Below are 27,198 nucleotides of genomic sequence, written 5' to 3' on the forward strand. Positions count from 1 at the left end.
TGTCAGCAGCGACTGCCTGTTCTCGCCTCTCCCCTGAACCACAGCTGACCGTCGTCGGAGGGGCGCGGCCCGCCAGGTGGTGACCCTGGGGGTTTCGTGAGGGTCGGGGCCGCCACGGCGGGAGGGGGTGTAAACACAGCCAACCTCTTTCTGGCTTCCGGTTCCTACCTGGTTTGTGACCTGTCTGCCCGGCTTCTGCCATCCAGCTTGTCTAGCCGGATCCGGGTGGTGATAATTTACTTTATCCTCCTCCTGCAGTTTGCCTTTGACCATTTCTAGCTGCAGCTGTTCTCTGCCCCAGCAAGTTTTCATCATCAGATTGCCCTGGTTAGATGTCATTCCTTATTATGTGAGGCATAGTCAAGGAATGAACTGATGATAATTTTATCAACTTTTAGTAGGGCAGTATTTGGGGTGAGTTGGTGTTCGTTTAGGTGTTGATTCTGGGGGTTTTCAAAAGACGGGGTGCCTCACATTTAAAGAAAAATCAAACAGGCATTTAGATTTGATGTGATTAATCTACCAGCTGAAATAACGTTGCTGTTGAGTATATGCTCTAAAATCAGAAGAGATGTGTTAAAGTGTAATTTTAAAGAAAAAGTGATATAAGTGGGGGGGGGGAACCCAGGAAAAAACCATGGAGCTCTGACTATATGCCAGAGAATAGATTTCAATATCCTGTACAGAATTTTGGAAAGGGAGTCCTTTCAAAATATCTTTTAGATCCAGACACTTCCTACATCCATGTTACAGATAAGGAAACTGAAGCCCAGAGAATTGACTGCATTTGCTCAAGGTTAGATAGTCTCTGGATTCTTAGTTCACTGGTGATCTTTTCTCTTTAACAAGTTTTTTTGTTTTTTAAAAGATTTTATTTATTTATTTGACAGAGACCGAGACAGTGAGAGCAGGAACACAAGCAGCGGGAGGGGGAGAGGGAGAAGCAGGCTTCCCCGCAAGGAGGGAGCCTGATGTGGGACTCGATCCCAGGACCCTGGGATCATGACCTGAGCCGAAGGCAGACGCTCAACGACTGAGCCACCCAGGCGCCCAACAAGTTTTTATTAGTACTGAATTTTAGAGTATTGAGCTTAAACATTGTATTATAGAGTCAAATTTAGCTGTCAGTTATTTCTGGAACTGACATTTATATATTACTGGAAATTTATGTATTATTGTTTCTTTTTACTTTCCAAACTTTCTTTATAAATGCTCTTTTCTCAGATAACTTTACTTCTTATTTATACGAATGGGAATTTATTTCTTTTTACCTTTTGCAAACTTTATTTATAAATGCTCTTTCCTCAGATAACTTCTTATTCTTTGGAAACATTGTTTCTTCTAAGTGATTAACTTTTATATTTTCATATTCAGAGGTCGACTTTTGTACTCATATTCTGAGAATCGCCATTCATTTTTATTTACTCAGTTCTTAATTTTGAAAGGTTATAAAATATTTTAAGTTAATACTGTAACATCTGTTTCCTATGTTATAAGTCACATAAGAGAAATCTCCTTTGCTTTTTTCCACATTGTCATAGATCAAGGTTGTTAAATCATCACAGGAAAGGTCAGGATTAAAAAAAGAAAAGACTGCATAAGCAGCATTCTTTCCTATTCCTTGTCTGTCACTAATTTCCTTCAGTGAAATAGGTCTATTCTAAATGATTTATTTAGAACACTCTTTCTACTTTTTTCTTTTTTTTAATTAGTTAGATTGGGATATAGGCACATAGTTGGTTTTCAATAAATGTTTATTCTCTGAAGTAGATGAGAATGTTCATTAAGCTGATTTGTGGTTCTTTTTGTGTTTATATGACAGGTATGATGAGACAAAACATTTGATTATCAGTTACAGTTTTGTGTGTTTTCTGATATTTTTAAAACAAAGTATTTTACAAACTACCTTAATTTTTTTTAAAAAGGAAAGTATAGTCAAAGCATATTGATAGAAACAAGTTTCAGTATAAATTACATAGGAACCATTTAAAAACTAGTCTTCAATAATATTTAGATGGTATCTAGGGAGAGGCATCCTGGAACAATTTCCAGAAAGTTGTTTTTATTTTTTAACATATTAAAACAAAGTTCAGGGCGCCTGGGTGGCTCAGTTGGTTAAGCGACTGCCTTCGGCTCAGGTCATGATCCTGGAGTCCCTGGATCGAGTCCCGCATCGGGCTCCCTGCTCGGCAGGGAGTCTGCTTTTCCCTCTGACCCTCCCCCGTCTCATGTACTCGCTCTCTCTCATTCTCTCTCTCTCAAATAAATAAATAAAATCTTAAAAAAAAAAAAGTTCATTTTCATTCATACAGGGCAACTATAAAAAAGAAAGATACGAAAAGTTTAAGACACTTAAGAAGGTATACCCATCATCTACACTCATAACTAAGACATTACTAATATAGATGAATCCCTCTTTATCACATTCTTCTGTCTTCTACCCACTCTTCCCAACCAATGAAGATGATTATTCCTTTTCTTCATACTTTTACTATGTATGCATTATATCTGTAGGTATGCTTTGGATTTCTTAAACTTTTATTCATGTGGTATCATACACTGAATTCTTCAGTTTGCTTAAGGTGTTTGGAGACTTACCCATGTTGATTGGTACAGGATTATAGATCATTGGTTCACTACTGTTTCCCCCAGTTATACCCCAGAGACATTTATCTGTCTGCTAAGGATACATAGGTAGACCTTGCTGAAAAAGTCAGTCAGATGGGAAGATTCTTAATCACTTAGGGGAATGTCTGTGAACTGGACTATCTATAGAGGAATTCAGAACCATTGCAAGGTGATCCACAAAAGTATTGATCGTCCTTAAAAAAAGGCTGGATGACTACTTTTTGATGGAGCTCATATTTTGATTTAGAAATTAAAACACCATTTGTAATTGGAATAATAATTTATAATGTTTGTTTACAATAGTACTTACGGAACAGTAACTACCCCCACCACAAACTATTCTCTTTCGGTAAAAAACTGATTCAGTGCTTGGAGATTCTTTTTCAGCTTAACGTTTTGAGAAATGTTAAACCACCATAAACAAAAAAGTGATTGATTTATCTCCTCAGGTAATACATGGAAAGTTATGGGAGCCCTATTTGAGGGATTTGTGGTTGAAAAAAATGTAACTTATAGTTCAGTTAAATAAAATTTTGGTTCATTTAAAAACATTGAATAAAGTTCTCTTATTCACTGATAATCCTGTTATTTATAGTATGAGAGCTTTTTTCTCTAGTGTAACTTGGGAACTTTATTAAGAAATGAAGCTAATCATAATAATGTTGCTTTTTTGTAACTTTGTATGTGCTTTAACAATGAGTTTTTTTTAATAGGATTTCTATAATTGGCCTGATGAATCCTTTGATGAAATGGACAGTACACTAGCTGTTCAGCAGGTAATAACTAGTTTCTTTTGCAACTCCAATAACCTAAGCATTTTATCTCTCTTGGCATAAATATTCCTGTACCTTTTTAACACAAGTCTGAATCCATGGAAATAACAGAGTGCCTGTTTAAAGCTTTTATCAATCCTCCATTTTATTTTAAGATGATATAGTAAACTATAACGAAGCTTAAGTACATTTTAGTATCTATTAATATCTACCAAATTAGGGTACCAAATTTTATTTTAGAGTGAATTTAATTCAGTTAATTGAATGCTAAATTAAAATAACATAATTAAGTGGGAAAAATAACATAGTTGGTGACTGAACACTTGAGAACATATATCTAAATTTACTAAAAGTGACCATTCTTTTTTTTTTTTTTTTTTAAGATTTTTTATTTATTTGACAGAGAGAGACACAGCGAGAGAGGGAACACAAGCAGGGGGAGTGGGGGAGGGAGAAGCAGGCTTCCTGCTGAGCAGGGACCCCGATGTGGGGCTTGAACCCAGGACCCTGGGATCATGACCTGAGCCGAAGGCAGACACTTAATGACTGAGCACCCAGGCACCCCAAGTTACCATTAGTTCTTAACTTTCGTGCAGCTCTAATATATTTGAGGGCTAAGATGCCTCCCTTTAGGTTGTTGCCACTATCAGGTAGCTTACTAAGGCAATGATTATCAAGGAGGTGGGTCTCTGTAGCATGTGTGGTTTTAAAAGTCCCTCAAGTGACTCTTACACATTCTTACTGAGAATCGCATATATACTCATTGGGTTTAAAAAAAATGTAGCAGTTCTTCCAAAATGAATAAAATCTATAATCTGGGGAAAAATAGTTTCTATAGCTAATTATTAAAAGTTGCTTTAAGGGGTTAACAAAAGGATGACTGAAATTAGGGTGCACTAGTATATTGGACTAGACATTGGTTAACATATTTAAAGGAAAAATACACAACAGAGAGGCCATTTGGCTTTATCTTGATGGCTAGATAATAAACATAGATGGCTATTTGGATTTATTGTGTTATTTGAGGATCCCGGAAAATGAAATAGGAATATAGTTGAATTCTTTGAGCATAAAAAACAATTGATGATATTAACAAATCCTAAAAACCTTTAGAATGGACTCAGTATAATATTTAGATACTTAGCCCAGGAAATGGACAAGCATTCATGAATGAATGGCTATTTGTTCATTGCCTTTTAAGAATGTATTGTTCAAACAAATATTTATTGGGCAATGAGATAAGCCTTGTGGAGGATACAGAAATATAAACCTAGAGCTCTATGCCTGGAAATTGGGAAAAATTAGAGGAAAAGTGTATAGGTATTTCTCCCTTTGAAAGTAGAGGTTGTGGGCGCCTGGATGGCTCAGTCCGTTAAGCATCTGCCTCCAGCTCAGGTCATGATCCTAGGGTCCTGAGGTCAGCCCTGGGTCAGACTCTCTGCTTAGCAGGGGAGTCTGCTTCTCCCTCTCCTTCTCCCTCTTCTGCTGCTCGTGTGCTCGCTCTCTCACTCTCTCAAATAAAAAAATATTTTTTTTATAAAAAGTAGAGGTTGTGTGCTGCTACTTCATTGAATTTATTTGAACAATTTTTTTGTGGAATCTATAGGGTTTTCTACATATTGAGAGCATGTCATCTGTAAACAGGTCATCTTCCTTTCTAATCAGGATTTCTTACCTAATTGCCTGGCTAGAACTTCCAATACTGCTTTGAATAGAAGTGGCAAAAGCAGGAATCTTTATCTTGTTCTTGATCTTAGAGTAAACCTTTCAGTCTTGCACATTGAGTATGAGGTGCAGTGTGGGTTTTTCATATATGACCTTTATTATGTGGGGTTATTATGTTACTAGTTTCCTTCTATTTCTAGTTTGTTGACTGTTTTTATCCTAAAAAGGTGTTGAATTTTTCAAATGCACCAATTGAAATGAACATGTGGGGTTTTCCCCCCTTCATTTTGTTAATGTGGTGTATTGATCAGTTTTTGCATGTTGAACCATCCTTGCATTCTAGGAATAAATCTCACTTGATCATGATGTATAATCTTTTTAATTTGCTGCTGAATTAGGCTTGCTAGGATTTTTGTATCAATGTTCATAAGGGTTATTGGTTTCTAGTTTTCCTCGATTGTCTTTGTTTGGCTTTGGTATCGTGCAATGCTGGCTTCATAGAATGAGTTAGGAAGTATGCCCTCCTCTTTGATTTTTTGGAAGAGTTCGAGGAGGATTGGTGTTCTTCAAATGTTTGGTAAAATTCACCAATGAAGCCACAGGGTCCAGGGCTTTTCTTTGGTTGCACAACAGCAGGGGGAGAGGCAGTCCCTTCTGAGTGGGGAGCCTGATGTGGGGCTCGCTCCCAGGACCCTGAAATCAGGACCTGAGCAGAAGGCAGTCACTTAACCAACTGAGCCACCTAGGAACCCCTAGAATTGGTTTCTTAATTTCCTTTTTGGATTATTCATTGAAGATGTATACAAACACAACTGATTTTTGTATATTGATCTTGTATCCTGCTATTGCTGATTTTGTTTATTAGATTTATTAGCTTTCCTGTGGATTCTTTGGGATTTCTGTATATAGGATTATGTCATCTGCAAGTAGAGATAGTCTTTTATTTATCTTTCTTGTCTAATTGCTCTGGCTAGAAATTCTGCACATTGTTGAATAGCAGTGGTGAAAGCTGGCATCCTTGTCTCTTTTCTGATTCTAGAGGGAAACCTTTCAGTCTTTCAGCATTGAGTATGATGTTACCCATGGGTTTTCATAAATGCCCTTCATTATAATTAGGAAGTTCTCTTCTTCTTTTTTTTTTTTTTTTTAAGATTTTATTTATTTGACAGAGAGGGTACACAAGCAGGGGGAGTGGGAGAGGGAGAAGCAGACTTCCTGCGAAGCAGGAGCCTGACGTGGGGCTTGATCCCAGGACCCTGGGATCATGAGCTGAGCTGAAGGCAAACGCTTAACGACTGAGCCACGCAGGCACCCAAGGAAGTTCTCTTCTATACTTAGTTTTCTTAGGATTTTTATCATGAGAAGATGTTTTGTCAAATGCATTTTCTGCATTGAGATGATTGTGGTTTTTTCCCTTTGTATATTAATATAGTGTATCCATTGATTTTTTTAAAAAATTTAAAAAATTTTTATGTCTAAGTAATATCTACACCCAGTTTGGGGCTCAGACTCATAATTCCGAGATTAAGAGTCACATGCTCCACTAACTGAGCTAGCCAGGTGCTCTGATTGTTGTTTTTTTTTTTTTTTTAGTTTTGACTTTTCATTCCTTGCAGCTTCCTCTTGATTGATGTTTGTATGGTATAACTTTTTCCATCCTTTTACTTTTAACCTACCTAAATCATTATATTTGAAGTAAGTTTTTTGTAGTCAGCGTATAGCTGGGTCGTTTTCCTTGTTCTTTGTGATAGTCTTTGTCTTTAAATGGGTGTATTTAGGCCATTTAATATTAATTTAGTTATTGGTAGATATGTTTAGATTTATATTACTGCCATCGTATTACTTGTTTTCAGTTTGTTCCCTCCTTTTTTTTGTTCCTTTCCCCTTTTCTGCCTTTTTACAGAGTGCGCATTTTTATTATTTTAATTCTAATTTTGAGTATCTTTTTTTAATTCTTATTTTTAAAAATATTTATTTATATGAGAGAGAGAGAGTGAGCACGGGTCAGAGGGAGAGAGAGAAGCAGACTCCCCGCTGAGCAGGAAGCAAGTTGCAGGGCTTGATCCCAGGACCCTGAGATCATGACCTGAACCAAAGTCAGACACTTAACCGACTGAGCCACCCAGGCACCCCTTGAGTATCTCTTTATTTTTTTATTTATTATTTTTAAAAGATTTTATTTATTCAATAGAGAGAGCACGCACACACAAGCGGCGGGGGCGGGGAGGTACGGGGCAGGAGAGGGAGAAGCAGGCTCCCTGCTTAGCAAGGAGCCTGATGTGGGGCTTGATCCCAGGACCCTGGGATCATGACCTGAGCCGAAAGCAGGTGTTTGACCAACTGAGCCACCCAGGCGCCCCGAGTATCTCTTTATATAATATTTTTGATAATTGCTCTAGAGATTACTAAATACTTTTCAGTCTACTTAGAATCAGTGTTTTAACCACTTTAATTGAAATGTAAAAACTACCTTCCTATAGATTTCATTATCCCTTTATGCTTTTGTTGCCTGTATTACAGCTACCTACATTGAAAACCTCATCAGACAATGTTATATTTTTTGCTTTCATCTGCCAAACATATTTTAAAGAACTCAGGAGGAGATGGCCTATTATATTTATACCCAGATATTTATAATTTATGTTGCTCCTGATATTCTAAGTTTTCTTCCAGTGTTATTTATTCTTTTCCTTTTGTCTAAAAGTACTTCCTTTAGCAATTCTTTTAGAGTGATCTGCTGGCTAGGAGTTATCTTTAGTTTTCTTTCATCTGATAATGTCTTTATCTTCATTCCTGAAGGGTATTTTTGTTAGGTACAGAATTCTGGGTTGACTTTTTTTTTTTAAGATTTTATTTATTTTGAGAGCGAGAAAGCAAGTGAGCATGGGGGGGGAGCGGGGAGGCACAGAGGGAGAGAGACAAGCAGACTCCTCCCTGAGTAGGGAGCCCGACGATGAGGACAACACAGGACTCAATCCCAGGATCCTGGGATCATGATTTGAGCCAAAGGCAGACTCTCAACCGATTGAGCCACCCAGGTGCCCCATTCTTTTCTTTGAGTACTCTGAACATGTGCCATTCCCTCCTATCTATGGTTTCTGATGAGAAAGCTGCAGTTTTTAAAATATTTTATAGGTCCTGTGTCTTTTTTTCAATGGCTTATCTTTAGTTTTTGGCACTTTGATTATGTGTCTAGGCATGGATTTCTTTGGGTTTTCCTGTTTGTTGTTCACTCTGCTTTTCTCTATTGTGGTAAATATATGTAGTATAAAATTTACCACTTTGCCATTTTAAGTGTACTTTTTTTTAAGTTTTTAGTTTAATTTTTTAAGTAAACTCTACCCCCAACATGTTCTACCAACTGTGCCAGCTAGGGCCCCTTAAGTGTACAGTTCTGTGTGGCATTAAGTACATTCACATTATTGTGCCATCATTACCACCTCTTATCTGCAGATTTTTTTTTTTTTGGTGGTCAGCAAAGCAAAGTTTATTGAGTGATAATAAGAAGCTCCCGAAGAGGGAGGGGACCCGAGAAGTTGCCCTTTCATCTTTTTTTAAAAGAACTTTTCAACTTTAACAGGTGAAACTCTGTGCCCATTAAACAATAACAACTTCTCACTACTCCCTTCCCCCAGCACACTCATCTTCTTGAGTTGATATTTTCATGTGTTCTTTGTATACCAAGTAATTTTGGATTGTATTCTGGACATTTTGAATTTATGTTTGGACTCTGGTTTTATTTAATCCCATGGAGAACGTTGATATTTTTGTTTTAGTAGGCTTTTGACCTGATTAGATACAGGCTGCAGGTTCCAGCCAGATTGAGGTTCCAGTGTTGGTTCAGTTTTCAAAGCCTTTGCACTACTCCTTGAATCTGTTCTGTGTGTACCAACCCATGGTCAGCCTGGGTGAAGGTATATCCATTAGCTCAGTTCTCCATCTGTCATACGCAAATTATGATCAGATCAATGCATGTGGGCATGCATAGATTAGGATAGAGCCCAGGAGTTCCTAAACACCTTTATGGGATCACTTCTCTGAGCTTCACTGTCTCTAATATCTCTCTGATACATTCTGGTTTCCTGGGGCCCATCTATTTGGTCCTCCAGCCAGAAATCACTTACTAGAATTGTGTTGGCAGTTGTGGAAGGTAAAGAGAGAAAAAGAAATAAGGTTTGATCCCACCACCAGATGGAGAGGATGGGGTTCTCTTCCTGAGAATTTTGTCTCTTGCATTTTTCTGTTGGCAGCTGCTTTTGCTGCCACTGTGGAATTGTCTCAGGTGTAGACTGTGAGAGGGGAGAAAAAGCAGAGGGCAAAAACCCAGGAGCTTTCTTCCACTCTTGTTGAGTTTTTGGAGTGCCATTTTCCACTCCTTGAGACGGAACTATGTAGTTTCTCCTGGATCTCTCAGCACCAACAGTGCTAATTTTTGGGTTTTATCCTGAATTGAGTTGAGGCTAGGGGATACCAGAGGACAAAAGAAAGACAGCAAACTCACTGCCAGTTCAGTGATACTTTGAATTCTGGTGTTCTTTCCAGGTCCTCTTTCTGATACTTGCTTTACAGAGACCTCAAATTACTGCACTTTGAGTTCTGTCCAGATTTTATGGTTTTGTTCAGTGGGAGAGAAATTTTATTTATTTGACAGAGAGCACAAGTAGGGGAAGCAGCAGGCAGAGGGAGAGGTGGGCTCCCTGATGCGGGGCTCGATCCCAGGACTTGGGGATCATGACCTGAGCTGAAGGCAGTTGCTTAATGACTGAGCCACCCAGGCGCTCCAGGAGAGAAAAGTTGATGTGTGTTTACTCCATCTTACCCAGAAGTGGAAGCAATAAAATGCTTTTGCATGGTATTTTACTGTGTATTTTACTCTTTCCAAATGATTTCTAAAAACTGCTTTAGGAAAAGTCTTACATAAAATACAGTACTAGATCATTGTAATTATTAATAATTATAGCCCACAGGAAATCACTAGAAAGATATATTTCTGCCTTTTTCATAACAGAAGGAAGAAGAATTTCATGCTGTTTTTGACTTAGTCTAAAATCTGATATAGTAATTACTGTACTGAGGAGACTTGAAAGGCTTGGGAAGTGAGTATATATACTGAGAGCATCTGAAATGCTAGTGAGCTTGATCAAGGTGACAGTATCAGGTAGAAGTGGTAATGCCTTTGGAAGCTAACAAAAAGTTTCTTTTCAAGAAATGGTAATAAGTTAGGATTTTAAAGTCCTTAGAAGCATAAAGAACACTATTGTTATGAGGTTGTTTTCTGGATTTTTTTTTTTTTTTTTGTAGATTTCCTTAAAGATTACAAAGCCAGTTTCTTAAGTAATAGTTGTACAGTTTACTCAGTTTCAAAAAGTCTTAGCATTAAAATTCAGAAGCAGAAGTTTTAAGTAGTAATGGTAAATGCTCTTCTGTTTAACTGAATTACTAAACAACATAATAAAGGTAATGTTGAAGAGGTACTTAATATTCAAGCTTTTCATGATAGAGCTAATTCTTTTTTTCTAATTTTATGTTTGTCTGTCTTCTGATGCACATGAAAAAATTAATCCTAGTTTAGATTTATATCACATTATGATGTGTGACAGAATAGAGAAACATGTTGCAGTTTATAAATCGTTAGTTTTCAGATAGTTTTTGAGGGTGATAAAAATAATTTTCCAGAATAAACAGAAATTAGTGATATTACTCAGAAACAATGTAAAGAGTTCCCTAAGATAAAAGTTAAATTCAGTGAGCATTAAGACATTTACTTTTTTTTTTAGCTCGTTTTAAAGATAACTGTCTCTATTTGCATAAAAGTATGGAGGACAGTTCAGAAAACAATGACATTTTTGCTTTCTTTCAAAGTTAAGGATTTCTTCTGTTCTCTTAAATATTTTACACAAATTGTCTAGATTTGTGTAAAAGGATTCTAGATTCCCTAAAGATTGACAACTTGTAATTCTACTTATAAAAAATTTAATTATTATAAGTAAATTGTTATTAAATATGTGGTTAAAAAATTAATATTGATTATGAGCAAACCATGTTGCAGAGAATATATTTTTGTGTGCTAACTACCAAACTGTTTTTGGGACCACTAAAGAATATTAAAGAATCAGGGTCTACATTCCATTTTTGGTAAATTTTTTCTCCCTAATCCTTCACGGCTTTAACATTTCAGGTAATTACATATCTTTATCCTTGACTTCAAGTAATGTAGTTTAGGAAAAGACAATAAAAATTTGTTAAAAATCTCCTATGTGCCAGATGCTAATACTAAAATTTAAAACAAAACTAAGTCTCTTTATTTGAGGGAGACCCTCAAAAATAACTAAGTGCTATATATTAAATATAAATAAATGCTTGTAAGAGTTCTATAGGAGGTATAATGGGAGCAGGAAAGATAAGAGTGCATAGACAAATTGCTAATTTAGATTATATAGTGACAAATGGAGGAAATCAGAGGGAGTTCTGTGAGTACTAGAATAATCAGGAAAGATTTGAATGTGCTGGGGGAGAAGGAATTTGGAAAGAATTGTATGGAGTTTGAGGTGGCCAGTGGAAAAGGTAAAGAATTTGCTATTTTCTGCTTGAGAGAATCAGTTTCATGCAGAACTTTGAAACTTAGGATAGGGTCAGAAAATCAGGAAGAATGGTTTAAATAGGCGTTAGGGAGTCATTAAAATCTTCTGAGCAGGCTTTTCACATGAGAGTAATACTCAAGAAACGTTGCCTGAAAATAAGCATAATAGATAGGTGTAAAAAGGCCCTGTAGTTTAAGTTTCTGTAATCAGGCATTTTAATCTAATTTAGCCTATTCAAATTTCAGCTCAAGGCATGATCTCAGGGTCATGAGGTCGAGCCCCCTGTCAGGCTTCTCACTCAGTGAGTAGTCTGCTGGAGATTCTCTTTCTCTGTCCCTCCCCCAGGATTGCAAGTGTATGTGTACACATGTGCTCATTCTCTCTCTCTCTCTCAAATTTCAGAGTATTTAAATCATAGATTGAATGAAACATTAAAAAGATCTGAAATTTAAAGTTTTATTTTATTTTATTTAAATTAAAAGTGGGGCGCCTGGGTGGCTCAGTCTTTAAGCGTCTGCCTTTGGCTCAGGTCATGATCCTAGGGTCCTGGAATCCAGCCCTGCATCGGGTTCCCTGCTCAGCGGGAGGCCTGCTTCTCCCTTTCCCATTCCTCCTGCTTGTGTTCCCCGCTCTCGTTGTCTCTGTCTGTCAAATAAATGAATAAAATCTTTAAAAAAAGAAAAGATAAATAAAAGTGAATGTCCATGCCTTTTTTTTTCTTTTAACTTAGTTTTTCTGCTAGTCACTTTTTTAAAACAACTTTATTGGATACCACATACCATAGAAATCACCCATTTAAGATATACGTACGTGGTTTTTATTTTTATTATTTTTTTATTTTTTAAAGATTTTATTTATTTATTTGACAGAGACAGAGATAGCGAGAGCAGGAACACAAGCAGCGGGAGTGGGAGAGGGAGAGCAGGCTTCCCGCCGAGGAGGGAACCTGATGTGGGACTCGATCCCAGGACCCTGGGATCATGACCTGAGCTGAAGGCAGACACTTAACGACTGAGCCACCCAGGCGCCCACGTACATGGTTTTTAGTATATTCACAGGGTTGTATACCATTACCACAATCTGATTTTAGAATATCTTCATTCCCCACCTGAAAGAAATCTCATTCACATTAGCAGTTATCTCCATTCTCCTTTGTCTCCTCTTCTTTCCTTAGTCCTAAACAACTACTATTTTTTGTCTCCATAGATTTGCCTGTTCTAGATTTGCCTGTTCTAGATAATTGATATTAGTGGAATCCTATATTATGTACCACAGTTATATTGTCTACATTTTATGTTTTTATGAAAATTATAGTTTACAGTTTTGATCCACATCCAGTCCTGGTGAGTACCATATCTGCACTTACATGGTAGATCATATCCCAGAGAAGTTGAATTGGAGAAAGCATAGGTAAGGGTTACCTCCCTTCTTCTGAATTAGTGATTATGATTCTGTACGTGGTTTCCTATTTTATGTATAACCCAGAAATGTTGGAACATAAGAGCAGCCATGTATTCAGAAATTAAATATATTTAACATAAGATTTATCATGAAGTATAATATTTTAATTAACTTTGAGAACTTTTTTTTATAGTATATTCAACAAAACATACGAGCAGATTGTTCCAATATTGACAAAATTCTTGAACCACCTGAAGGCCAAGATGAAGGTGTATGGAAATATGAACATTTAAGGTAAATCTTCATGATATATCAAAATAGTAATAGTACTTCCGCTTGTAAAAATAACCTTTAATGTTGATGATTATGAATTGCAACATTATGTAATCACAGACTAAAAAGCCAAATTTAAAAGCTTTTGCGTTTTCAGTGTGATAAAGTTTTCAACTTTGTGATTGTTTTCTTCATTTATGGGTATGGGCATTATTATCTATTTACACAGCTTTTTGTTCTTTTGTTCTTTCTCTCTGTCTCCCTCTCCCCCCCCTTCTCTCTTTTTTTCTCTCTTTTTTTCTTGTAATCTCTACACCCATCGTGGGACTTGAACCCACAACCCCAAGATCAAGAGTTGCATGCTCTGAGTCATGCCAGGTGCCTCTACACAGTTTTTCTTAACCACAAATTATCCCTTAATCACAAATGCATTATTTCTATTTATCCACTCATACTAACTTTATTTCTCTATAGAGGATCACAAGAAGGTCCTAGTCTAGGCTTGGTATCTGATGAGTTGCCTATTAACTACTGTGAACTTCTAGTCCTCCATGTGATAAATAAAGATTAATTTTAATTCTGGGGGCACCTGAGTGGCTGTAGGTTAAGTGTTCGACTCTTGATTTCAGCTCAAGTCATGATCTCAGGGTCATGAGGTCGAGCCCCCGTCAGGCTCCTCACTCAGTGAGTAGTCTGCTGGAGATTCTCTTTCTCTGTCCCTCCCCCAGGATTGCAAGCGTATGTGTACACATGTGCTCATTCTCTCTCTCTCTCAAATAAATAAATCTTTAAAGATTAATTGTAATTCTGAAGTAAGGAGTTTGGGCACTTTCCATGATGCCCTTTGAATGAGAGAATTGATGACTAGTGAATGATTAGTTAACTAGAGTTAACTTTCAAAGCAGCTAAATCCTGAAGTTACTAAGTTGTTTCCAGAAGTTACAAACTTCCCACTATAAATGGGAACTGAGATGAGTTGATAGGTTAAGTATAAAGAATGTAGCATGAGATATATGTTCATCAGGGTTTGTTACTTTTTGAGTTGATTTTTTTTTTTTTAAAGATTTTATTTATTTATTTGACAGAGAGATAGTGAGAGCAGGAACACAAGCAGGGGGAGTGGGAGAGGGAGAAGCAGGCTTCCCGCCGAGCAGGGAGCCCGATGTGGGACTCGATCCCAGGACCCCGGGATCATGACCTGAGCTGAAGGCAGACGCTTAACGACTGAGCCACCCAGGTGCCCCACTTTTTGAGTTGATTTTTAAGTAATAAGTGGAGTAGAAATAGGACTTGCCCTAAATAGATCACATTTCCTGCTAGACATTGTTAAGACATGTCTTGTCATAACAGTTCAGCAATATCAGGTTTTTAAGACTTTTTTGTATTCTGCCAGTTTCTTGGACATATCACTTGACTAATTGATACAGGTTTTGTTTTGTTTTGTTTTTTTAAGAGTTTATTTTTAGGTAATCTCTACACCCAACATGGGGCTCAAACCCACAACCCCAAGATTAACAGTTGCATGCTCCACCGACTGAGCCAGCCAGTCACCCCGATCTAGTTTTTTAAAACCACATCTTAATACATGATAATTGAAAGTATGAATATGTAGATATTTTCCCATTCCTATAAATCAAGATAACACTTCAGTGCATATTCTTTGCCTTACTTGAATTAGCTTTGAAAATAACTACCTACTTACCTCTTGGGATTAATGATGAAAATAAATGAGGATGTTTTTTCCACTACAAGTATAATTCCAAACAAGTGAGGGCTGATGTTAGAGTTCACAGATTTAGATTGATTGATTGATCATAGGGCTCCATACCCAACATGGGGCTTGAAACCTTGAGATTGAGTCACATGCTTTACTGACTGAGCCAGACAGGTACCCCCAAGGACTGATTTTAGTATACAAGATCTTAATTTCAGATCTAAGAACTTCTCCTTATTTATTTATTTATTTATTTATTTATTTATTTATTTATTTATTTATTTATTTATTAAGACTTTTATTTATTTGTTTAACACAGAGAGAGAGAGCACAAGTAGGCAGAGCAGCAGACAGAGGGAGAGCGAGAAGCAGGCTCTCTGCCGAGCAGGGAGCCTGATGCGGGGCTCGGTCCCAGGACCCTGGGATCATGACTTGAGCCGAAGGCAGCCACTTAACGACTGAGCCACCCAGGCACCCCTACTTCTCCTTATTTAACTTAGACTATAAAATATGCAATATACAAAACTTATAAAATCTTTATCCTGTTCTGTTCTGATACTGTTATTTTTATTTTTTCCCTTGAATACTATCCAATTTATTTTGGTTTGATATTTATGTATTATACATCACATATATTCTTTTATGTTTTTATCATAGTGTATACATCTTTATAGTTCACCAAGAAGAGTTTCAAAAGTAGCTTTTTGGTTTTTTTCATGTACTTGGTGTAATTGATTTGAGGCTTAATACTTGCTCTCATTGGTTAATATTATGATGTTAACAGGACTTCATTCAAATCTCTCACTAGCCCATATGGAATCTTTGTAATTAGGAAAAGATGTCCCCTCCCCCCCCTTCTGAGTGGATACAATCCTATGTCAGGATCCCCCATGGTTTAGAGATTACAGTGTAGGCCGGATTTCAGCTCTGGTTTGTCTCTTCAGCTGCACAACTGTATGTGTTAGCCCTATGATGAATTAACTTGAAGCTGTTATATTTGTACTGTGTGCCACAGTTTGTACCCATAACACTGCCAAATCAGTAGCTTAATTTTGCTGTTGGTCCATAAGTGAGCTAAACTAGATGAGAAACTTATTTTTCACCACCTGTCTTTATTACCACTTAGTGGAAAACAACTCAAAAACCTGTATGTAAGGGGCGCCTGGGTGGCTCCGTTGTTAAGTGTATGCCTTCGGCTCAGGTCATGATCCCAGGGTACTGGGATTGAGCCCCACATTGGGCTCTCTGCTTGGCGGGAAGCCTGCTTCTCCCTCTCCCACTCCCCCTGCTTGTGTTCCCTCTCTCACTGTGTCTCTCTCTGTCAAATAATTAAATAAATCTTAAAACAAAACAAAACAAAAAAACCTATATGTAACATGCAGGCTACAGATATGGGGCAGTAGAGGGTGATGTGATGATTCAGAAATAGTGTTATTTTTGTGATCTAAGAACAGCATTATTGTTAGGGATCTGAAAGGAAATACATTCACAGACAAGTGAAAATTTGACTCCTTATTTGCTTTCTTCTGTTATCATATACTTTAAGTAGTTTTTCTTTCATATGTGGGCAGGGTTTTTATTTGTTTTGTTTTTGCCCTTTGGGACTCTCTTTTATCTTCTACCTTTGTAGGTTTTCGCTTTGCATTTTTAGGGAATCAGATTGTTCTCATTTGTTGGGGAAACATAATAGTGATTAATTTGGTAAGATTTTTAGAGGGAATGCGTTCGGTATTTTGACAGTAATAGAATAAGTTAGCTTTATGACATAGACGATTAATTGTTTTTTCATATAAAATAACAAGTTTGTTTAAAAATGATGATATGAAATTTCCCTCATTCTTCATTTATTCAAAAATGTTTTTTGAACACTTACTATGTTCCAAGCATTGTTCTAGGCTTTATAATACTCAGTTTGGCAGTTGTAGAAGAAAAGTATATCATGAAAAAAATGCTTACAATCTACTAAGTGACCAAAAAACAAGTTACAAAATTGTGTATGATATGATCCCAGTATATTTTAATCTTTGCATAGAAAATCAAATTTACTTGTAAATAATAACTTTTGGAAAGAGGTGGTAGAATTATGGAGGATTTTCTTATTGTACATTATATATTCATGTTTGACTTTTTATAAGGAGCATGGTGTTTGTAATCGGAACAAAACTTGTAAAATATATAGGAATATAAATGTCTAGTCTTTTTTTTTTCTTTTTTTTTTTTTTAAGATTTTATTTGAGAGAGAGAGCAGCACAAGCAGCGGGGAGGGGTAGAGGGAGAGGAAGCAGGCTCTCTGCTGAGCAGGGACCCTGACGTGGGACACATCCCAGGACCCCTGGATCATGACCTGGGCGAAGGCAGACCCTTAACCAACTGAGCCACCCAGGCGTCTCTAGTCCTTTTTCTATATATGTTTGTGTATAGATATATACACATAATTTTTTACATAACTGGAATCTTACTGTGAATATAAACATAACCTTTGTTTATGTATATACCAACAATTTACAACTCTGCAATTGCTGATTTTCAAAAAAAATGTTATGTATATTCTCTGTGAACATCTTTGTACATATATCTGCATGGAATTTTGATTATTTTATTAGAATAAATTCTTAGAATGACTTAGAAAAAAATATACACTTCCTAAGAGTCTTAGTATATATTTCCAAATTACTTCTCAGAAAAATTGTATGAATTTCCAGTGTATAAGTCTGATCAACTCAGTGTACTCTGATATTGGACATTATTAGGATTGTTAGTTTTGGGTTTTACTTACTAATCTGTATGTCTTTTTAAGAAATGTGCCATGTAAATTCAGATGGTGTTGATAATGGTGATGAGAGAGGAAGGATGGTACTAATGGCAATTAGTATTCTAAAAATGTGGAGAATGGATAAGACTTTTCATTTATGTATTTGCATTTTTAGGCAATTCTGTCTTGAACTAAATGGACTTGCTGTCAAACTTCAGGTAATATTTTCTTTAAGTTAAAGCTATATTTGGAAGTTCTGATTTTTTTCTGTTTTTGTAACCTAAGGTGTTTACAAAGACTTACCCAACATTTCTAATTATTCTAGAATTTTACATGGAAATGTAGTAACCCAAATGATAAACTTTTTTTTATTGTTTTATGTATTAAGAAATGTAACTCTTTTGTAACAGAGTGAATGCCATCCAGATACATGTACTCAGATGACAGCAACTGAGCAATGGATTTTTCTTTGTGCAGCTCATAAAACTCCAAAAGAGGTGAGAAATTATGAAATAGAATGACTAATATCATCATAACCTAAATCTCTCCAAGAGAGTGGTAGATAAATTTTTAGTGTTCACTGTTTATTTTGCCATTTGGTTTAGAGTTCTTATTGCAAATTTATTGCCACAGTGCTATTTTAGGATTTCTTATGATTAGTATCATTTTTGTAACTGGGCAATATCATGGGTTAGAACTCACTTTATGATTCGCTGGCTATCACAGAATAACATTATCTGTCATATCATGCTGATATTTAATGTATAATGGATGACATATACTTGTTTAATTTTTTGGTTCAGTCATAATTTCTTTTAGTCATAATTTCTTTTGATAGGAGTAACTTGGTGATTACTAGTTGATGCTTAATCTGTTAATGAAATGTTGCTTTGGGGCTTTTTAACTTTATAGGTCAATATTTTTTACTCTACGTTTTATTAATATTTCCTACTATTTATTTGAAACCCACCATAATGATTTTCCTCTCCATCATTGGTCCTACATTGAAAAAGTTATTCATGTTTTCTCCTCATTTAGTTTTTGTCAAGGTGAGGGTATAGGAAGTAGCAGTTGTTTATAGAACATTTTTAGTTAAAAATAATTCCTTCATATTATCTAATAGCCAGTACATAATTCAGTTTTCCTTAGTTATCTCAAAAATTACAGCTGGTTGTTTATGCATTGCATTTCCCTTGATATGCATTCCCTTTTAATCTGTAGTACTTTTTACTTGAAACTTAATCTTACTGAAAATATTTGTGTTAGGCCAGTTCTATAGAATTATAAACCATCAGATGATCATTTTATTGTTAGACTTCTGTGGCTTGACAACAGGTGACTTTCTAGTTGCAAAATGAACATCTGGTGTTCTTTTATTTGAGAATGTAAATTCTCCAAAATAAGGAGTATCTGGTACCTGTCTAAGCAGATAGTACTTATTTGGTTGCCTGTCTAAGCAGATAGTACTTACTTGGTTGACTGATTTCATTCAGGGTGTTACTTCTTTTGTGTTAGTTAATTGAAGCAATATTAAGATTTGTGTATCATTTTGTATCTGGGAAAACCCACATAGCAGTTTATTGATAATTTACTGAAATTGGCTATTTAGTTGCAATTAGGAAATTGAATCAAGAAGGCTAGTTTGATTTTGGCAAATAATGAAGATGCATTATTCTCACTTTAGAGTGGAAAAGATACCCAGTTTGTGATGTATTGTGAGATTTATGTATACTCTCCTTGTCGCATCTACTTTTTTCTTGATTAATATTAAATGTAAGATAGCATTAGGTCATGTGAATGAGTCTTAAAAGTGCAACATTTCTTGCTGAAGACAAGCTCCATTTGAATTGTCCATGTGTCAAGGGCAGATAATGGTAGAATTTTCAAGTGGTAGTTGTATGGAGAGGGATTTTTGGAAAAATACAAACAAAAGAAAATCTTGAAAAGATACTTTCTGAACTCTTGGAATATTTTGCAGGCAGGAAATAATAGCAACTACCAGATGAGTAGCTAAGAAAGTTGCTCTTCTGGTTTAAAAGAATGGGGAGGATTCTGAAGTGGAAGAGGCAGGATACTCCCCACCAGTGATGATTTACTCAATGTCCTTGAGAATTAAAGAAGCAAATTGAGTTAATTGTACACAGTGATAAGTGACAAAGGTTATAACGTGTTATTATCTGCTCATCCTTTGTCACATGCAGACTGCAGTAGCATTATACATAGATACTTGGCAAAATAGAATTTATAAAAGCTTGTTAGTATTTGGTAACGAGTATTTTGCCAACTTTTTGCTGTTAAAAATGATACAAAGTAGGATGAGTTAACTGAGAATTAATGGGGGGGTGAGAAAAGGAAGGAAGCAGCTAAAACAAGGTAAAACCTTTCCCCCCACTCCAAAAAAATTTTTTTTCAGAAACCAGTTAAAGATCTAAATTTATGCTGATACAACAATAGCTATGAACCACAGGTGGCTACGGAGCATTTAATGTTGATAGTCCAATCTGAGATGTGCTCTAAGTGTAAAGTAAAATACTGATTTCAAAGAATACTAAAAGACAATGTCAAATAGCTCATTAAGAGATAATTGGATATCTGCATACAAAAGAATGAAGTTAGACCGCTACCTCACACCTTATGTAAAATTAAGCTCAAAATGGATCAAAACCCCAAATATAATAACTAGAATTATAAAACTCTTAGAAAAAACATGTGTAACTCTTCATGACCTTGGACTAGGCACTGATTTCTTAGATATGACACCAAAAGCACAAATTAAAGAAGAAAATATAGATCAGATTTTATCAAAATTAAGAATTTTTGCCTCAAAGGACACTGTCAAGAAATGAGAAGACAGTCTGCAGAATGGGAAGAATATTTTTTTATAAATCATATCTCTGATAATGGTCTGGTATTCAGATACATAAAGAACTTTTGCAATTAAACAGTTAAAAGAGAACCCAATTAAAAAATGAGCAAAAGATTTGAATAGACATTTCTCTAAAGAAGAAAAACAAATGGCCAGTAAACATAAAAAAGATGCTCAACATCATTAATCATCAAAACCACAATGAAAATGGATAAACAATGTATAGAATGGAATATTATTCAGCCAAAAAAGAGAGTGAAGTTCTGATATATGCTACAATGTTGATGAACCTTGAGGACATTATGCTGAGTGAAATAAGCCAGACACAAAAGGGACAGATACTGTATGATTCCACTTACATGAAATATCTAGAAATGATGGTGGGCATGGGATGTTGTTGCTTAATGGTTTATAGAGTTTCTGTTTGGGATGATGAAAAACCTTTGGTTGGGGTGCCTGGGTGGCTCAGTCATTCAGTGTCTGCCTTCAGCTCAGGTCATGATCCCAGAGTCCTGAGATCAAGCCGGGCATTGGGCTCCCTGCTCAGTGGGAAGCCTGCCTATCCCTCTCACACTCACCCTGCTTGTGTTCCCTCTCTCACTGTCTCTCTCTCTGTCAAATAAATAAATAAAATCTTTTAAAAAACAACCTTTGGTTGGAAACACATAGTAGTGATGGTTGCACAATAGTGAATGTAATTGTCACTGGGTTGTACATTTAAAAAAGGTTGAAATGGCAGAATTCATCTGAATCATATTTTTTTATTATTTATTTATTTATTTTAAAGATTTTATTTATTTATTTGCGAGAGAGAGAATGAGAGACAGAGAGCGTGAGAGGGAGGAGGGTCAGAGGGAGAAGCAGACCCCCCGCTGAGCAGGGAGCCCGACGCGGGACTCGATCCCGGGACTCCAGGATCACGACCTGAGCCGAAGGCAGTCGCTTAACGACTGAGCCACCTAGGCGCCCCTGAATCATATTTTTTTAAAAGACTATTTGAGAGAGAATGAGAGAGAGAGAGAGAGAGAACGCACGAGATGGGGGAGGGTCAGAGGGAGAAGCAGACTCCCTGCTGAGCAGGGAGCCCGAATCATGACCTAAGCTGAAGGTAGTTGCTCAACCAACTGAGCCACCTAGGCGCCCTCATCTGAAATATATTTTACCATATTTTTTTTAATGGAAAAAGAAAAGATACACTCCACAATGGCATACAGTTCATCCACTAGAATGATTAAAATATAAAAGATAACCAGTGTTGGCCAGGATGTTGAGATAGTAGAATCCTCATACACTGCTATGATAGGACTGTAAAATACTGTAGTAGCCACTTTGGAAAACAGTTTGGAAGTTCCTTAAAAAGGTAAGCATAGTTATGACTTAGCAATTCCACTCTTAGGTATATACCCAAAAGAAATGAGAACATATGTCCATACAAAACTTGTACACTAATATAGTTACACTGTTCATGATAGCCAAACACGTTTCAACCAAATTTTCAATAACTAATGATGAGTAAACAAACAAAATGTGGTATATGCACACAGTGGAATATTATTCAGCCATAAAAAGGAATGACATCTATAAGGGATTACAGCATTTTTTGTATATTAGAAACATTAAAGTGTAAAAAGATTCTGAATAAAAGAAAAATAAAATACTTATGCTGCACTGTGGATGAGCCTTGAAAACATGCTAAGTGACACAAAAGGCCACATATTATTCCTTTTTTGTTTTTGTTTTTTGAGAGAGAGCCCATGTGGGTGGGGGGAGGGGGAGGAGCAGAGGGAGAGGGAGAATCTTTTTTTTTTTAAGATTTTATTTTATTTATTTGACAGAGAGAGACACAGCAAGAGAGGGAACACAGGGGGAGTGTGAGAGGGAGAAGCAGGCTTCCTGCTGAGCCGGGGGCCCGATGCGGGACTCAGTCCTAGGACCCTGGGATCATGACCTGAGCCAAAGGTAGATGGTTGACGACTTAGCCATCTAGGCGCCCCAAAGAGGGAGAATCTTAAGCAGACTCCATGCCCAGCTCCAAGCCCAACGTGGGGCTCTATCTCATAACTGAGATTGTGACCTGTGCCGAAATCAGAGAAGTCCGAGGCTTAACTGAGCCACCCAGGCATCCCCGTATTACTCTATTTTTAGGAAATACCCGGGCAAATCCATGGAAGACAGAAAGTAGATTAATTGTTGCTTCAAGTTAGGGGGAGGAGAGAATGAGAAGTGACTGCTAATTGATACTGGGTTTCTTTTTGGGGTGATGAAAATGTTCAGGAATGTAGTTGGTGATGGTTACATAAATTTGTAAATATACTGAAAACTTGAGAGTTGTATATTTTAAAAGAAATTTTATGGTATGTGAATTACATCTTAATTTTTAAATACCCCAAGGAAGCTCATTAATAATTTTTATATCAATTATATGTTGACATAATTTTGGCTATATAGAGTTAAATATATCATTAAAATTAATTTCAACCGTTTTTTACTTCTTTAATGTAACTTTATTTGTTGTAACATTGAATTTTACAGTCATTCTGATATCGTAAGAGACTTTTTTCTTCAAACATGCTCAGGTTTTTGGAATAAGACAAGTATATAATAAACAGACCTTATATAAGAGGTATGATGCATTTTTTATATCCTTTCTTTTATAGTGTCCTGCAATAGACTATACTAGACATACACTTGATGGTGCTGCATGTCTTCTGAATAGCAATAAATACTTTCCCAGCAGGTAAATAAAATTTTTAAATGGTGTTAAACTTTTTGGACTTAATTTAAAAGATTGGTATTTTTATTAAAACACACTAGGTTGCTGTTAATGCATTGTATTCTTTAAACTTTTTTTTTTTTTTTTTTTTTAGGCTGTTGTATATTTAGCTAGTTCAAAATTACTCAGATTTTGAAATTAAGGTAGTGGTTAAACTAAAAGCAGCAGGACTTGGCTCCCAAAGCTCACAGGTCAGTTTAGTCAAGGGTGTAGTCCCTGCTGCTGTGTGTCATTCTCCAGGGCTCTCCCTCTCATGTTTTAGAGTTGGAATATTTACACATTTATTTACTTGAATCTCTGTGATAGAGCTAACATCCTCTTACACAGCATGCCTAAAAAGCAGAATTTCCTAAGTTGGACTGCTTGTTTTTGAAGGATTCCTTATCCTCGCCTACAGGTTTTTAAGATCTGGAAAGAAGCTTCTCTATATTGTGATATATTACTGGAGAGGTTTGTTGAGTGGCCTTTTATTCTATTAAGATATCTGTTACCAGGTGGATAGATTTGGAGATTCTTTCCCCCAAATATAGAGCTCATGTAAAATATGTTAAAAAAAAATACTGTTTTTTGCTTCAGTATCCTATGTACATTTTTAAAAATTTTTTATTTTTTAAGTAATCTCTACACCTGACATGGGGCTTGAACTCACAACCCCGAGATCAAGAGTCGCCCGCTCCACTGACTGAGCCAGGCGCCCTTACATTTTTTTTTTTTACATTTTTTTAAATACCAAAATTTGTAGGCATTTTTTATTAAAAAAAAAAAATGAAGTTGTATAGAATAAAAAACTCCTTTTAGTGGTTTTAATAATCTGTAGTGGGCAAAGTGTTACTGTTGTCAGTGCTATGTTTTAGTAAATTTTGATTTGTCAGGGATTTAATTGCATTGAACTTTAACAACGTTCCAAAACTTGTGATACTGAATTTCTTAGGCACTGTGGTTAGGTAGAAAGAGCACTGGCCCAGGAGTAAAGAACAGGGGTCCTAGCCCTACTCTTGCCACCTGCTAGCACTGTGACCTTGCACTGGTCACTTTTTTCCCCTAGGTGTAAGTTTCCACGCTTGTGGATTGAGAAGATTAGACTGTATTGTTTGTAAGATCTGCCCAGCTCTATGAATCTGATTTCTTTCCTATTTCTAGGGTTAGCATAAAGGAATCATCTGTAGCAAAACTAGGATCAGTATGCCGTAGGATTTATAGAATATTTTCACATGCTTATTTTCATCATCGGCAGATATTTGATGAGTATGAAGTAAGTATATTTCACTAATTCTCCTGATGCATTCTTATCAGAATGACAATAATATATGTTGATGTTATGTCTAGTTTTTTGGTTTTGAATAGTAAGTTAAAATAACTTTTTTTCTTTCTCTCTACAGAACGAAACATTTTTGTGTCACCGGTTTACCAAATTTGTGATGAAATATAATTTGATGTCCAAGGATAACCTGATTGTACCAATTTTAGAAGAGGAAGTTCAGAATTCAGTTTCTGGGGAAAGTGAAGCATGAAGGGAATCATATAGAAAAAAATATACTGATCACATAATTAACAATAATTATGTACTGTATATATATCATTTTAGACACATCAATCATGTATCCATATTATAGCTTCTTTGTTTAGTATAGGTTTTTGTATGCTGAGTGTTGCCTTTTAAAATGGGAAATACTTTTTAAGTTATTCATGAGCTGTATATTCACCAGTGTGGCACTCATGGTTTTTAAATAAGATTAGTATTATCTGTTTATAATGCCTGTTAATAAAAGAATTTACAGTTTGGTAAAATTGCTGCTAAACAATCATTGGATCACAATCCTCATCAAATAAACCCATCTATAAAAAGATGAGTGAGCTTGAGGTTTCGCACAAGCTGCTTACTAAAGAAATAGTAATATTTTCCTTTGGTTTTACCCCTAGGTTAGATATTCTAGAAAATTCTGTAGTACACAGTTCAGTCTTAACTGTTAACTTTTCAAAAATGAGATGAAAATGTTTTAAAATTCTGTTTATAGGTTTTGATACACATGATTATGTGTATAATCCAAATATAAATTCAAGTGAAGTATTAGTAATACTTATATAATCTTACTGTGCTACATAAAGTATATTCTAGACCAGCATACTTGGAAAGGATTTACCTTTCAGCAACAGCGGACTGTTAAATACAAGATGATGATAGTGATAAGGCATGGAAATGACATTCCCACTGGAAACCTGCCCTGTCCTTCCGTTCTCATATCCCTTAATTCCCTATCCGTACTACATTAGCTGAGAAGCTTTTCACTAGACTTGAGTTAGTGTGGCTTATACCTATTTATATTTGTATTAATTGCTTACAGATTATACCTCATATTAGCAATTACATTACACTACAGGAAAAATGTATTAGCATAGGCTCTTGTCTTTGTTTTGCAAAATTGTTCTAATTACTTGGAGAGCAATCTTTAAAATAGTTTGGTTCTTCTTGTTAGTAGTATTAATCCTTTCATCTAAGCATCTAAATAACATTTAAATAGAGTTGAAAAATACTGTAGTATTTATTTTACATCCCTTCCCCACAAAGTTTATGTTTGAATTATATGCACTTGTGTGTGGTTTTGTTTTTGTTTTTGTTTTTTTTTGCAATAATTCACAGCTTCCAAGGGTGTTGATGGTCATACATTTTTTGGACTTTGTTATGATTCAGTGTCTTAAAGATTCAACTGCAGATTTTACAGCCTTTAATCTACTGAATGCAATTTTCAACAAAGCACTGGAGGTCTTATTGCTAAACTGGTTGTAATGAGGCACTAAGGGTAAAAAAAATTATACATGTAGTGAAGAAAATACTTAAGTCCATCTCTTGAACAGACTTAACAAATGGGAACTTTTTTTCATTTAAAAGGGTTATTTTGAAATGAAGATGAAAACATACTCATCTTGATTTTTTTTCAAATTTGAGGAAATAATTTATACCATATTATACAACAAGGATGTATAGCAGAAATGTGGGAAATAGTAGCAAATTGAGGTGTATGTGTATATATATTTATGCCTTTCCAAGCCTGCCAGTGTATTTGGCCTTGAACAGTGCTATCCCAGCAGCCAGTCATTACTTTAACCCACAACTATCTTTTTAAGTTTTATGTTCATAGTGAAAGGAATGTTGACTTTGAAATTATGCATTTATATTAATGTCACTATAAACCAATGGGAATAGTAATTTTTACACAAACTTGCTAAATATTGGGAGACTAAATTACTAAGTTAATAAATGATATATAGCAATGTAGCTGATCTCTATAGATGGTGTCTCACAATGGATTTCTGTTGCATATTTTCTTAGTGAACATTTGAACTAAGGCAGTGGCTGGGATTGGTGATCTGGCTAAGTATTTTGAGACACATTCTGAATAATATGACTTGGTGTTAACGGGGAAATAAAATACGTTTTTTCTTACTCATTCCATTTTCCCTGTACTGTGTTTGGAGCTGATCATAAAACAACCAACCAACCAAAAAGAAAACATCAGTTTGTAGGCTTGCTTTTGTATTCATACTGACATCTCATTCATACTCATTGTACTATGAAATTGAGTCACTGTACTAGGTAAGACCTAAATGAAAGTTACTGTTCTTGGGGCACCTGGGTGGCTCAGATGGTTAAGCGTCTGCCTTCGGCTCAGGTCATGATCCCAGGGTCCTGGGATCGAGTCCCACATCGGGCTCCCTGCTCGGCAGGAAGCCTGCTTCTCCCTCTCCCACTCCCCCTGCTTGTGTTCCTGCTCTC

At 36.0% G+C, this 27,198-nt stretch overlaps 1 protein-coding gene across 3 annotated transcripts in view; it reads left to right on the forward strand.

The window, feature by feature from the left end:
- The window catches only part of HSPE1 (heat shock protein family E (Hsp10) member 1), a 41,260-nt gene extending 14,388 nt beyond the window's left edge, over positions 1–26,872 (forward strand). For 2 of the 3 annotated variants that reach the window (XM_045868293.3, XM_045868292.3), the window contains 7 exons: positions 3,342–3,404; positions 13,242–13,342; positions 17,963–18,005; positions 18,198–18,284; positions 23,311–23,390; positions 24,567–24,678; positions 24,806–26,872. In XM_045868293.3, the coding sequence (XP_045724249.1) occupies positions 3,342–3,404; positions 13,242–13,342; positions 17,963–18,005; positions 18,198–18,284; positions 23,311–23,390; positions 24,567–24,678; positions 24,806–24,937 (618 nt within the window). In that variant the 3' untranslated portion in view covers positions 24,938–26,872. The remainder of the gene's footprint in view (positions 1–3,341; positions 3,405–13,241; positions 13,343–17,962; positions 18,006–18,197; positions 18,285–23,310; positions 23,391–24,566; positions 24,679–24,805) is intronic. The other variant, XM_064586871.1, reaches the window with a different exon arrangement.
- The last annotated feature ends 326 nt before the right edge of the window (positions 26,873–27,198 follow it).

The sequence above is a fragment of the Mirounga angustirostris genome, unplaced genomic scaffold (assembly GCF_029215605.1).
Source record: "Mirounga angustirostris isolate CCGP_5_RB_7025 unplaced genomic scaffold, mMirAng1.0.hap1 SCAF_3, whole genome shotgun sequence".
Taxonomy (NCBI): domain Eukaryota; kingdom Metazoa; phylum Chordata; class Mammalia; order Carnivora; family Phocidae; genus Mirounga; species Mirounga angustirostris.